Below are 15,486 nucleotides of genomic sequence, written 5' to 3'. Positions count from 1 at the left end.
GTACATTAAAGCACAATCTTGTAGTTTTCTGCTTATAGACTTGGGGATTGACAAAATAGAGCAGAAATGATGTCTTCGTGCATTTACTGTACAGATCAGATCTGTTCATTCTATTCCGGGTAAAAATGAAAACGCGACTGCTCCTTTTAAAACTAGGAATAAAGACTTCTTTTAAGTTTTATTAAAACTGAAGTTTAATATAATTCAAAGTAAAATCAAGCATACTTGAATTTATACAGTTGTTGTGATCCTGGGAGGCTGTGTGAAAGGTACTTTCTCAATTTAAATGAGAACGTGAGTTCCTGTTATTTCTGACTCAGTGTGTAAAGAAGTACTGGTTTCCATATGGCTAAATGCTTATAATTTGTTTTGTAAATCTCTAGAAATCAAATGCATTTAATATATTTTTCTGATTCCTCTAAGCTAAGTAAGTGACTTGTATTTTATCATTGTGTTTTGAAAAATCTGAAAACCACCCTGTCATTCTGTTCCATTGGAATAACCTAAAGCCTTTTGATTTTATAATGCTATAATCAAGCTGGTAGATGCTGAATATGGAAGCTTGATTTAAAACTCTGCTTTTCCCTCTACACCAAGATAACTACATTCACTGCATATTTTTATTTCTCCAAAAGTACTAGTAACTATTCAACCATCTACTGAGTAATATTAGAATGTTACACAACTATAATTGTTTCTAATGGGAATTTTACTTTCTAAAAGCTTCCAATTTTAATTTCTTTTCATCTAATTGAGACATTTTAATAAGTAAAGCTTTCTAAAATTCAAGGGGAAGTTTTATTGTTACACAGTACAGAAACTGTAAAAAAATTATTCATATAGAAGTAAAGCCCGTCTTAATACTTTTTTGGGACCAGATCTTATAATTAGTGGTAGAAATGCATATTGTCTTTTTGTTAATAAGGAAGCAATGAGTTAAGTGCTTATTATGGACTTGCATTATCTCAGCTACTAAGATTTATAGTTCTCTCCTCATTTTCTTGGGCTTTAGGTCAAAATTTTACTAGCATATTCAACAGCTATATTTTGTAGCACTATAACTATAGAAAGTGTTCAACACTTAAAAGCTTATACAGGAGGCTTTGTTGCACAAGATTAGTGTCACAGCATGGAATATTACTGATTTCTAAGAAAGTGGTACAAATTATGGGAAATTACAGATACTGTTTGTTTTAATAATTAAGAAAATAAACAAATAGACATCCAGAGGGCACATGGAAGATAGTAAGTAGACTGATGTTTAGGACTGTGTTTTATATATTGGTTTAACTTATTGGTGTTTCTAATAAGAATACAGAGAACATTAATTTCCTTAAATCCACAGGATGTTCTTGTTCTGTTCAAGGAGGAGAAATGGATGAAAGAGCCTACAGCCAGACTCCTATCTCCTTAATTCAATTCAAAAAATATATGAGAATCCATTATTTTCACTTTGCTGAGCTGTAATGCTACAGATACTGTGTTAGAAATTGATTCTACTCTTTAAGGAGCTTATAGTCTGAAAGAAGCAATAAGATTATGATATATGTTAATAGCTATAAGAGAGGGAAACAGTATAACTGAACCTTAAGAAAAATAAATTTAAATTCATAGGAAAGCTTGGGAGTTAGGAGAGAAGAAAGACCAAAGGAGTTGGTATTTGAGACAGGGCTTAAAGGAAGTATGGATAGCCTTTCAGTAGAGAGAAAAAGGGAAGGCAGATCCTCAGGAATACACTGGTTCAAATACATCTAAATTCCACAGAGCACAGGAAAGATAAGTCATTTTAAAACTATCAATTACCTTTTAAATTTACAGGTGACTGTAGTTTTGATTTATGTCACTCTGTGGCATTACATGGAAAGTGGAAAAAGTGTGTTCTTTGCCACTTGCCTCTGGGTGACACTGGACATGAGTGTGATTTTAGATTTATTTCCAGTTTAAAGGACTAACTAGTAGTACAATGCTGATGGTGTTGCTTAAAGACTCTCGTACAGTATTTGTTCTTAATTATTTCCACCTTTTTAGATTTGTATAATTCTGGGGTCGTACAGTGTTGTCGGGCTACCTTGAAGTGGTCCTTTTGTTTTTAGAAGCTTGCCACTCTGTAGTCAGTGTATAAATATAAAAACTTGTTTGCACTTTGAACAAGTTCACTATGTGTTCTAATGACTAAAAATTAAGGGATTTTGTTAGTAGCCAAGCAAAAGCTTATTTAGAAATTCAGCTGTACTGCAATGCAAATTAAACTCATTACCTGCCCTTTGCTAGATGGATATACATTTTTAATTCTTCATTCATTTTAATTCTTCTAGTGCTGGGATGAATCCATTCATCTTTAAGTACTTAACTGCTTCCACTACAATGAGTACTACTGCCAGTTTCCACTAATAATAGCAGTACTCATGGCTACCATTTCCAGAGTACTCACAAGGTGAGCTTGTGTAGCTTTGGGCTCACAGTTAGTAAAACAAGTAAAATTTATGTAATGGTTCTTACCAAATGGCACACCAAGATTTTTTTAAAATGAGAGTGCTTAATCATAATATCTCATATTATTTCTTAGAACTCATTCTCTTAGAAAAGTGAAATAGAAAAACATACTGCTATGCAAATGACCATTATTACCTAAAGCTATAAAAACCAGACCAGAAGTTTACCTCACATGTACACCATTCTAAGATTGAAGTAGTCAAAGATGAACAAGGTACTGACCAACCGGCCTACAAGGAGCTGATGATTCAGTAGAGAGAGGAGGTAAAGAAATTGCTATAATACAGTTGATAACTACAGTACTTTTGAATGGAAATGTTTTGAGAGTTCAAGTTAAAAATCAAATTTCATATATATTGTTGAAAAAGGCTAGATTTCACGCTATTAGTAGCAAGATCTTTCCTATGTTCCTCAAATGATTCTACCCAGAGGTAAAACTGTTGCAGGAAGGACTTGATAGCCTTGGCTTTAATAGCTCAGTTAAAAGGTCACTCTTAAAGTCTCAGGCCCTTAGGATTAGATGAGATTCCCCATTATGAAGGAGAATTTTGAGTGCTCTTTGGAGTGTCAGTGAATTTCTTTTTTTTTTTTTTTGAGACAGAGTCTCACTCTGTCGCCCAGGCTGGAGTGCAGTGGCCAGATTTCAGCTCACTGCAAGCTCCGCCTCCCGGGTTCACGCCATTCTCCTGCCTCAGCCTCCCGAGTAGCTGGGACTACAGGCATCCACCACCTCGCCCGGCTAGTTTTTTGTATTTTTTAGTAGAGACAGGGTTTCACCGTGTTAGCCAGGATGGTCTCGATCTCCTGACCTCGTGATCCGCCCGTCTCGGCCTCCCAAAGTGCTGGGATTACAGGCTTGAGCCACCGCGCCCGGCCTGGAGTGTCAGTGAATTTCTGACACCCCTGTAATGTCTGCTGGGCTTCTGATGCTCAGTGGTTCCTTGAACCACTCTAGCTTCAAGTAAGAGAAGAGATGTTGGTGTAATTTAAAAGATTCTCACCCTTGGTGCCATTGCCATTTTCTGCTTTCAGATCTTTTCATATGGAATAACCTTGGATCTCAGTTATTATAATCTGGTGAACATCAATACATATTTTAATATGGTATAGAAGTCACATTTTTTAAAATTGTCTTTCGGATTTTTCTTTTAGAGATAGTAGGAACAGAATTTATGTTCCAGTTAGTGACTGGCCTTTAAAGTTAAGTTTACTATAAAAGTACCAATCCGTTATAATTCATATAAAACCTGTTGTTTTCTCACCTAGGGTTACCTCAGCATTATTTCATAGCATAGAGCTGCCTGTTTATACCTGCTTTTTTGTTGTTGTTGTTGTTGCAGTGCTTCAGCCAAAAGGAACATCTATAACAATAAAAGGAGGGTCAAAAACTGAAATTTACTATTTGTATAGACCATTACAATTGGCTTTCTTATATTCACACCTAAAAATTTTGTTTGGGGCATGTGTTTTAAGATATTTTGTCATTGTAGTGTATTTAAAATATAACGTTGGCACTATTAAATTATCTTCTAAGGATATCTTTAAAAATTGTGGGGCTAGTGTTCTCTATAGAGTCAAATTTTACTTTACCGGAACATTTTATATGTCGAACAGATTTTCTTTAAAAAACGATCCTTAAGTGTTTCTCTGTAAATTAATTACACATTTTGCTCCCCTACTGAGATAAATTATAAAATTTTATAAAATTTTAAAATTTACATTTTAATGGATAGAAGTGTATGATTTTGCTTTTCCACTTTTAATTAAAAAACACTGAAAAAAGATAAGTGAAAATTAATTTTAATAGTTTATTTTAAAGCATTTAGTAGCTTAAAGTGCAGTAATTAATTTTCTTTGGAAGTCAGTCTTTTAGGGGCAAGTAATTTGCTGATTACTCCTAAAGACTCACAATTTTAAGAGTTTCTGACTTCCAAATACAAGTATCTTAATTTTCTATTGGGATCAATTCATATCCTTTAAAGGGATCTAATAAGTTGCTTAGCTGCTAAGTGTCAAAACAAGTAATTTTCTAAATGTAATTCATCTTCATCCTTTCAGTGTTTTGTTTTCTAGCAGATAATTGCTTTATAGGCATAATCTCAACTGATGAATTTCAGGCATAACTTTTTTCAGTTATAATGAGGTATCTGTAAAAATAAATTTTCCTAATGGTAACATTCTTGAGATTATAAACCTTGTAAAATAATCTCTTAGAACACATACAGGTGACACATAGAAAGTGTGAGTTCCTATTTTATAACTAGTTTTCTTCTTGACTAAAATTATAAGATTTCATGAAAAATAGCAAATTCTGAAAACAAATCACAATAAAGTTATTACTGCTTAAAATTTCTTAACTACTTTTATATTCTTTTTTTTAAACTCAAGTCAACATTTTAGAGAATTTCTTTCATTCTTTTTAGTTAGTCATTTCAAAGTTGCCATCAAATTAAGACTCTGAAGAATGGTATCTCTCAACTTCTGTTAAGGTTAATTGGTTGGTTTTATTGGGTTTTTCAGTTTTAACATTCAAGTCAATCTTTTATTTCTACGAAAGTACTTTAGTACATGTTTATTATGCTATGTTTCTTCCTGATTTTGTAGCGATTTTATATCTTTGCATTTTCCTAGCAATTGAACAATATTATGAAGCAGCACTATACCGTAGAACCTTTGGCAATGGTAGAAATAGCCTAGATTCACATTGTCCTGAATGGTACCCACTAGCCACAAGTGGCTGTTCAACACTTGACATGTCGCTAGTGCAATTGAACTCTAAATTCTTAACTTTATTTAAAGTTAATCAGCTTAAATTTAAATAGGCACATGTGGCTAGTGACAGCAAAAGAAATTCAAGTACTTGTTTTGGTTTTTCACAGAAATGAAACAAGATTTATTATTTAAAAGCCATTGTGTAAGATTCACTAGATCTTTGACTAAATGATCAAACTCATTTATTCCCAAAAATAAGATAGTAGCTTTAGCTTAAATACTTAGGAAAAAAGCATGGCAATATTATTCCTCAAAATTAGTGCAGCCACTGCTTATTTTCACTCATGGCATAGAGCAATCCTTGAATTTTTCTAATCAAGTAGCATCTGTTAAGAAAATATAGCTGTTTTAGTCTTGGGTTATTTTTTTTGACATTGAGGAAAATAAGCAGAAGAAAAATAAAAATATTTTATTTTATATTATGCTTTGTGACATTTTTATGTGGTATCTTCTCAAAACTTCCCAACAATGGGGAAAGCTACAGTCTAGAATTGATATTATTCTCACTTGTGAGGGGAAAAGGTTTCTTGGCATGCGAGAAATCTTACAACTGAGAAGAGGGTGTGGAAAGGATGATTTAAAGATTTAGTTGGCAACATACAGTTACAGGATTTAGCAACCCTTTGAATGCAGGCCCCTAGGATAAAGAGTCGAAGATAACTGTGAATCTGAGCCAAGGTTGCTGGTATGTATGGTGATTTTATAACCTACAGAGGAAAGTGAGGAGGAATAGCTGGTTTGAGATAGAAGATTCATTTTAAACATGTTGATTTTAAGGTGCTAATGTTGCATCCAGGTTATGTCACAAAGTACCCAAAGCCAGACTGGAGGGCAGAGAAGAGCTAGCAAGTTCTCTAGATAAAAAAGATTCAGGAGGCGGTTGCATGGTTTGCTTATTTTCATATCATATGCCCTTATTTTTTCCTTCATCTGCTCCTATTGTCTTCCCTACAATGTAGTGACCATAACAAATTTGAGTAGAATTTTGTTTTGTTAAAGAGTATGGTAGCCATAGAAGAGAACATTGACTTGAAAGAATCAATATTTATAAGGAAGGAGTTGCAAGGGACATCTAGGAAACATAAAAGTAAATGATCAAAGAATTTAGTGGGTTGGGTGGTAAAGCGTTTTGGAAGCTCAGCAACTCAGGGGGCTGAGGCAGGAGAATCGCTTGAGCCCAGGAGGCAGAGATTGCAGTAAGCCGAGATTGTGCCATTGTACTGCAGCCTGGGCAACAAGAGTGAAACTCCGTCTCAAAAAAAAAAAAAAGAAAAGAAAAGAAAAGGAAGCCCAACAAGGAGAGAGTTGCCCAGAAGGAGGTAGATTTGACTTGTGCAAAGAGGTAAGAAAGCTGAGGATTACATAGGGAGAATCTCTGCTGTGATCTAAAGACTGTGTTTACATAAAAAGCAAAAAGTAGAGAGGTGGTTCCTAGACGTGGGGGCAGGGAGAAGTAGGAGTTGCTGTTCAATGGGAGTAAAATTTCAGTTATGCAAAATGAAAAAGTCCTAGCTTTTCTGTACAACATCGTGCATATAGTTAACAATACTGGGGTTGTGCACTTAATTTAAAAGGGTAAACCTTGAATGTTATTTATTTATGTATTTATTACCACAAGAAAGAGAAAGAAGGAAGGAAAGTGAGCGTGCCCTTGATACTTTTCTGGGGACTGTAATGTTAGCAGAAATTGTGACAAGGGTCCTTGGAACTGGCTGTTAATTTTTTCTCTTCCTAATTTGCCCAAATAGGATGAATAGGTTGATTGGTTGAGAGCATTTCTGCAATTACACTAAAATGCTTGGTTCTAGGATTGAGTAGATGTGACCATCAAATGAATAACTCTGCAGAGCAGTCATTTAACGTTTCAAAAACGTATAAAAATGTCTGAAAATGCAATTTTAAAAAAGCGAAACCAAACGAGTCCAGAGCAGCACTGTCCAATAGAACTCTCTGCAGTGGAAGATGGAAATGTCTGCACTGTCCTGTAGAGTACACATGGCCCTGTGTGGCTACTGAGCACCTGAAATGTGGTTAATGTGGCTGAGAAATTGTGTTTTTAACTTTATTTAATTTTAATTCATTTAAATTTAGCCATATGTGACTGATGCTTACCATGTTGGGGAACGTAGGTCTAGAAACTTCAGGAAAACTAGTATAAGTGAAGTAGGAACTTGGTCCATGGACATTTGGGATTTGAAAAAAAGGCAGAGGAAAGGCATTATAATTTGACCGGAACTCTAGCTTATGGTCTTATCTTAAAAAAAAAAAAAAGAAAATCAATCTTTGGATATAGTCCTGTCCTATTTTTTTGTATTTGATCTTACTGACTTTAAAAGCATGCAGAGATAGAAAAGTGGGTGGAAACAAATTTTCAGAATGAAATGTGTTTAGAGTAGAATTTATGAACTGCTTTGATCATTTTTAAAGTTGTTTTTCACCTTCCTGTGAATAGACAGAGCAGCCAACTGAGACAATACAGTAGTAGAGTCCTTGCCAGAAAAGATTCTCCTTATGCAGAAACTAGGCTGATCATTTCAAAAATGGCAACATTAAAAAATATAATTGAGGAAGAATACATGATGGTAAAACTTAAAAATTGTGTTAGTTTTCTTTTATGTTTGGTATATAAACAAATATTTTAGGTCGGGCCATATTTTATCTCTCCTGGACTATTACCAGAGCTTCCCAGCTGGGATTTTTCCCTCTCAGGCCCAGGGGCTACATCACCCTCAACACTATTAAAAACACAGATCTGATCACATCTCTGCTTAAGAACTTTTTACTATAAATAAGCATACAATAAAATGCTTCAAACACGTTTTTGGATGCTGTTTTTTTCTTTCGAAATTAGTGAGTTAAGTGGACATTTTCTCAGCTGATGAAAATAAAATTGGTAAGATATTTTTGTTAGTTTAGCATATTGGCAGTAAGCAACAATAAGTTTAAAGATATTTATAACCCAAACCATAGTAAGTCCACTTCTGGGAATCTTCTGAAAGAAACTATCGTAAACACCACAAAATATGTCCCAACTGTCTTTATATGAAGGTGTTCATCACAGGGTTGCTTATAATAGTGAAAACTGTATATAACTAAAATGTTCAACAGTAGGAAAATGACTAAGTAAATAATTGCTAAAATGATGTCTTCTTTCATCACTTTTTATATGCACCTGCTATGGTATATGTCATATGTCGTATAGTTGGTTGTATGCATTCTGCCAGTCTAATTTTTATTTGTGTCCTCACTGTGCCTAGCACATTGTTAATGCTCAATTAATGTTTGCTAAATAAATGAAAAAAATCAATGTTGATACAAATGAAATTGAGTTTAAGTTGCTTCTTTTCAATTGCTAAACACTTAAGAGATGTTATATTCATTTAAGTGCAGTATCTTTCAGTTCCATTTATAATGAAAATGTTTTTGCAGATTTAAATCTCTCCTGTTCTGGAAAATATTTAAAATAATAATATAAAACATTTAAAGGTAAATTTAGTTACTAACTATATCAAATTATGATTTTATCAACAAATTTAATAAATCATTCTTTGTTTCCAATATCCCATTGTCCATCTTAACATAAAAGAGTTTATATTTTGCTCCTGCTACATGTTCTCCAAATTTTGTCCTTTTTATTATTTAAAGATACCGACATCTCCCTGTTGAAATTTTTTTCCTCAAACCTCGTAATCGTAATTTTTCCTCATAATCAGTTTTTCAGCTGCTTTGTTCATTTGAAATGAATAGTTGTCCAGAAAATTGCTTTTCATATACTACTTCATTAAGTTTTTTGTTGTGATGGTTTTGTGAGATGAGGTCTCACTCTGTCACCCGGGCTGGAGTGCAGTGGTGTGATCGTAGCTTACTTTAACCGTGTAGTTCATTGAGTTATAGAGACAGTGTTCGAAATTTTTTTTGTCTGTATCTTATGGAGGCTAGCAAAAGGAAGAAACTTGTTATTTTCCTTTAAATTCTTTCTGGTTAAGTCTAGATTTGGTTGACATAGACAAGAAATACCAATATTGGAATTCTGACTTCATCCTTTTAACATGCAGTCCTCCAGTGTACTTGACCAGGAGACTGAGGCCTTTGTCATCATTTTGTAAATATAACCTAGATGCCTACTTATTTCTGAAACTGTACCAGGTTAAGAGTATTATTGTTTAATGTGTTTATTTCAACAGGACCCCCAAAATTGATGAAGATTGTGTGCAAAGCTCATGAGGGCAGAGAGCATATCTGTTTTCCTCACCCTGTATCCTCAAAGTCTATCACAGTATCTGATTAGGCTCTCAAAAAAATCATGTTAAATGCCTGACTGCCTGCTTTCACCAATTTGTCTTGTAACTGCTTCCTAATGAAGTAAAGGATTTAAGAGATTTAAATAATTATTTTGTGTTTGATAGGCTGTTTGATTGTAAGGACCAAAAAAGACTCAGGTTACCTAGTAATGGGGGGAGAAAGGGAGGGAGAGAAGAAGGACCCTATTCTCTGATTCAAATTTTTATGACTTATATCACACTTAAATGAGGATACTAAAATATTTTTCAATTTTAAAAAGTTAACAAATTTTTAAAAACTTAAAATCAGCATTCAGGCATACCATTGGCAGTCTATCAGTTGTTAATACTACCAGTAGAATAGCAAGTGGAACAATAAGAATTACTATGTTCTTAATTCCTTATATTGAACTAACCTCTCTTTTTCTAATTTTTACATTTTTCTTAAAGTTTCAAAACTTCACGTTAGATATGCTGATTGCTATTTTAGGGGGAAAAAACGGATTAGGTAATTGCTTTGGAGAGTTGTTAGGTAATCCTCTTTGGATTTAACCTTTTCTTTAGTTTTCAAATTGATGTCTAACAGTGTACTACTATAAAACACTATTTTATTATGGAGGTTAATGGTTTTCAGGCATGTCAAATATGGGCTTAAAGTCTATGGTGTAGACTATGACTAAGGGATATGACATTTTGAGGAGGCTGTGCTGCACTTAGCACTGTGGTAGGCATTTGCCCCATTATCTCATCCTTACAGTGGCCCTATGGGTTTTCTTTGATCAGAGACCCAACACTTATTCTGGTCTCACATAATTTTATTTAATTATTTATTCTATTTATTTTTGGTACCTTAGCAATAAATGTATACAAATTTAACATTTCTTAGAAAGTCATCATTAATAGATAAAACTTTTCTTTTAAAAATAGGATAAAAGAATCAGAGTATCTCAACCCTTGACAAGAGGACCAAGTGCCTTTATTCCAGAGAAGGAAGTAAGTTTATCTGTCTTAAAATATCAAGTATGATTTTAAAATAACTTAATTGTATCAAAGAATATCTCTTTTTAATATGGAAGTAGGAATGAATTTTTTTCTTGAGTTTCTTATTCCATGTCAGAAAACCATAGAGATACTTTCTTTTCAGCTTCACAAATATTTACAGAGCACCGATTATGTGCCAAGCATTGTCTTAAAGAAGGGACTAATAGAAATAGAATAATGCCAGATCATTGCCAGAGTCAACAGTTATTTCATCAGCAGATCACCTTTTTAGTGACCTTCCCACCTAAGTGCAAATCCAAAGTGACAGTAACATTTCGGGAGCTCAGTGACAATAGCTGATCTGGGTGAGGACCATGCACTGGAGAAGCTGCCCTGCTTATGCCTATTTTCCTCAGATAGCTTTATATGTATATGCCTACGACATATAAAGACTTCCTGAAGCACAGTCATTTTTCACAGTATATGTTGGAGGATAATCTGGTTTTTAGGATCTATTGCATCATATGAATCTATTAATATATCTTAGGCATCCAGTTAGAAGAAACTTCTGCTGGGGAAAGCAAAACAAAAATAACAAATATTCTATTTCTAATTATATGTGGTTCATCTGGATCCCATTATATTTGTAACTATCTTGGTCCCTGTAGTTGACAAAATGGTGGGGAAGTGAGCAAATCAAAATATACTCGACTCCATAATGAGTTACACCATTGTAATTAACATTTCCTCACAATTTATACTTTTCAAACATTGTATTTCCTTTGGGGTTAAATTTCCCTAAGTCAATAGTGCCTTTGTATAATGGGTACTTATTTTTCAGACTGTGAAGCCAGCTCTGAAGAGTAAACAGTTTCTTAATAGCAGTGTGGATGTTTGGAAAGACTGTTAGTCTGGACGTTAGGGAATCTGGATTCTAGACCAGGCTCTGCTATTAATAAAGTGCATGAGCTTGATAATTCTGTTTCCTCATCTCTAAAATAAGTCTAGAACTCCAATTCTGAAATACAAATAAACAATGAACCACTCCTAGAATTATGCAACTCATGTTCATTAACTCCAACAGTGTTGAGTCTTTCTACAAGGTGCTAATAAACTCTTAACACCTTCAGAGCCAGTTCTTGGTGTGATGCCCAAACTGTCGTTGTGTTTGAAGCTATATATAAATAATCTATTTTTGAGACAACTCTTTTGATTTCCTAGGATGAAGAATGTCCATTTTAATAACTTGCCTTGTTTTTAGTATTTATTATTGTTAGGCTCAAAATAGGACAGTATTCTAGTGTCCTCATTAATTTTTCAATTAACACTTTTCTATAAATTATTATATATTCCTTTGTCCCTGAAAAGACTTCAGAAAGCTTTTTTTATGTTGAATCACAAAAGCAAGCAAAGGATTAGACCAAAAATATTTGTCTAAAAATGATGTGCTTATCTTCATAGGCTAATAAATGAAATTATAAATGTATGTAATCAGATGCTGCTGCTTGTGCTTTACCACACATTGGTGTGACAATGGCCAGGCAAATGGGCCCTGAAAAATCTGCCTAATATGCCTAGCAAAACAGATGGAAGCTTCTTTTCTTCATTTTCGTAGCTGTGTGTATAATGTTTGATAATTTAACATTTGTTGTTTAATAAATTGTGGTACCAGAGCCAAAAATGACTGGTGCTTTCTTTTTTTATTTCTGTTTCCAGTATGAGCAACTGCATAATTTTGTGTCTGTTAATATCAAATGAATATTCATTTGCTTCAATAGTGGCATAATTTATGTAAACCAAGGGTGTATTTATGGCTCAATAGTCATTTTGTTTTGTGTTTCTTGGTTATAAGGTTGTCCAAGCAAACACAGTGGATGAACGTACTAACTTTCTTGTGGAAGAATACTCTACATCCGGTCGTCTGGACAACATCACACAGGTCATGAGTTTGCACACTCAGTACCTGGAGTCTTTCTTGCGGAGCCAGTTTTACATGTTGCGCATGGATGGTCCCCTTCCTCTACCATACAGGCACTATATTGCAATAATGGTAGGTACTTATTTTCCTATATTCACATAACACCTTCCTCACTTATTCTTTCTCCCTTCCAAAATAGGTGTGTGTGCATGTGTGTGTATAGATCTCAGTATAATTTATGAACATAAGAATTGAAGAAGCCTATGGCCTTTTGGATACCAAGTTTCTTGGATATGTTTGGAATATGTTAAGCCACTTAATACACTGAATGTTTCTCATTTAATTTTCAGTAAAATCATTTTTCATATTTAATCTCTTACAAATAAAGATGCTTATAGCATGCAAAGTAATACCCCACAAGTTTTGTCTTTGCTCTTGATATCTTGTTTTTATAAAAACACAAGTTGTCTGTGACATTTTTCTTAGTAATTTTATACATAAAGAATATCACTAATTTGGCCAAGAAAGAGGAAAGTATCAGTCAGCATTCATGGAGAATCTGAATGAGAGAAGAATTCTTGAGTTGAATTATTATAACACTTCTAAGTATAGTTCTGATTACAAACTGGTTAACAAGTTATTCACAGGCAATAGAGGTCAGGGAGGAGAATTATAAAGTTGTATGTGTGTTGGACTTTAATGGAGAAAAAGAACAACAAGAACATGATGAAAATGCTATATATGTGGAGAAGTTGGGGAAGAAACCGGGCTGACAGGGCTGGCATAACTAGCCAGAAGTTAGCAGATTAAGTTTGACCACATTTGATTTGATTGTCTTTTTTATAGTCTCACTGAACTTTTAACAACAACAAAAAGCAACATTCCGTGTTTTATTGAATGATGAACCTCAATGAGGCTGTAATTTTAGCTTAAGGTTTTGATGACAGTAAGGCTGAAAGCAGACTTAGAATGTTTGTAAAATACAGAGAAATAAGATGTAGAGAATAGAAAGAATAAAATAATACTGTTTTACTGAGAAGCAGCCCTGAGGAAAAAAGAGGTCAATTGAGGGCTGATTCTGACTGCATAGGAAGAAAAGGGTCAGTGAGCTTCCAAGTCATCTGAGTAGGAAGATGTGTACAAATATGACTGAAGTCACATTTATCTTAAAGAGGATAAGAGAAGTAATCAAATTAGGATGAATCCTGAGTTATTAGAATATAAGTTAATGACATTTTATTATGTTTTAAGTAGAATGTGGTAGGTATATTTGTCATGTTGAAATGGACCTGTGTTTCCTATTCATAGCTAGAAAGTGGCTTAAGGTATACCAACTTCCAGACAAGGAAATAATTGACTTCAGGTGATATTATTTGCTTATACAAGTAATCAGCTTCATGTATTGAATGTATTACATCATTATGACGGATGTTTTAGAAAAGAGATTCTGTAAGAAAAGAGGTACTGGCTATAAAAATCATTAGCTCCATCTGAATTATTTGTTTAGAAATAGTGGAATGAAACTCCACTGTGATTCTTTTATCAATGAATTTTTTTCTTTGTGCTTCAGGCTGCAGCTAGACATCAGTGTTCTTACTTAATAAACATGCATGTGGATGAATTTTTAAAGACTGGAGGTATTGCTGAGTGGTTGAATGGTTTGGAATATGTGCCACAAAGACTGAAAAATCTTAATGAAATTAATAAGCTGCTAGCACACCGACCTTGGCTGATCACAAAAGAGCACATTCAGGTACTGAGTGTTTCTTTGAAATAAAAAGGAATTTACTTAGGACTTAATTTTAAATATGTGTATATTAGGAACTTGGAACATAAATAATAGTGTCTTAATATGTGTAGAAAAGATAAGTTTAGAAAGTCAGTGGGTTTAATTTAAGGACAAATGAATACTTCTCCTCTTTAAGTAATCATTAATTACCTTGTACAAATACTTCGGTGAATGGCGATGAGAAAATTTCGTTTCTATTTTTAAGTAGTAGATAGACTGAAGAAAATACACTAGCATGATAGGATGCCTCGGATCTAGTCTGTACTCTGTTACAAGTTTGTGTCCTTTTAGTAAATTAACTTCTGTGGGTCTCAATTCTCTCCTCTACAGAATGAGGAAGCTAGATTAAATGCGTTTTAAACTTTTTTATAGTTCTAACATTTCATAAGTTTTAGATTCTCAAACAATGATTTTGCAAATAAAAAAGTGATTTGCCAGCTGGTGTGTGAATGCTTAAATGCCTTTTAAAACTAGAGCTTAGACGAGAAATAGAGTTGTCGTGATTAACTAAGACCACTTGTCTTTCTGAAGGTGCTTCCATTGAGGCCTACAGGTTGAGGTCATTATTCAATATGCTTAGCACTATTTTTGGCACATGGTAACTATTCAATAGATAGAAACTATCATCTAAATTATCAGTGGAAATCTTTGTTATTTAAAATATCTGTTCCTAATGCATACAAATGTCCTTGGTTTTTGGATCCTCTTGTTAGACTACATTTTTGTTATTTGCCGTTTCAACTAATCATAGTGTTTATCAATCTGCATACTCTCAGATTTTGATGAAGTATCTGGGAAACTGTGAAGCACGATGCTGCCTTTAGATTTATGTTCTGATTTGATAATATGTTAGCTAGATAGGGGAATTAATCATTGTTTTTAATGTCATGTCTTAATTACTTTGTGCCAGATACTTCGGTGGGTAAAGATAAAGACCCTGCCCATAGATTTGCTTAGAGTCTAGGGTAGAAGAAGAACAGGGTAATGACAGTAATCACAGCACAACAGTGTATGAATGTATGAATAAAGAGAATGGAACCAGAAAGTTTCTTTTCTGAAAGAGGTAACATTTGAGCTAGGTCTTGAAGAATAAGTGGGAGTTCTCAACTAGAGCAGGGCATTTCAAAGAAAGAATAGAGTATTTAATATTATGGTATACTGGAAGAATAGCCAACAGTTTCAGATGATTGAAGGGTAGCGATGTTTATGTAAGGTGGGAACTGGGAGGAATTGAGATCATATTGTATGACCCA

General features: G+C 33.9%; 1 protein-coding gene and 1 long non-coding RNA gene across 3 annotated transcripts in view; one reads left to right on the top strand and one right to left on the bottom strand.

The window, feature by feature from the left end:
* Positions 1 to 15,486, bottom strand: part of LOC140712731 (uncharacterized) — a 69,234-nt gene that overhangs the window by 8,683 nt on the left and 45,065 nt on the right. The gene's annotated exons all lie outside the window — the stretch shown is intronic.
* SESN3 (sestrin 3) overlaps positions 1 to 15,486 on the top strand; it is a 60,134-nt gene that overhangs the window by 27,766 nt on the left and 16,882 nt on the right. Inside the window, exons 2-4 of the mRNA XM_008020597.3 lie at positions 10,473 to 10,538; positions 12,379 to 12,576; positions 14,015 to 14,197. Of these exons, the coding sequence (XP_008018788.1) occupies positions 10,473 to 10,538; positions 12,379 to 12,576; positions 14,015 to 14,197 (447 nt within the window). The remainder of the gene's footprint in view (positions 1 to 10,472; positions 10,539 to 12,378; positions 12,577 to 14,014; positions 14,198 to 15,486) is intronic.

Source organism: Chlorocebus sabaeus, chromosome 1 (assembly GCF_047675955.1).
Source record: "Chlorocebus sabaeus isolate Y175 chromosome 1, mChlSab1.0.hap1, whole genome shotgun sequence".
Classification (NCBI taxonomy): Eukaryota; Metazoa; Chordata; class Mammalia; order Primates; family Cercopithecidae; genus Chlorocebus; species Chlorocebus sabaeus.
Note: the sequence above shows the minus strand (reverse complement) of the source record. Positions and strands in the feature narration are given on the sequence as shown.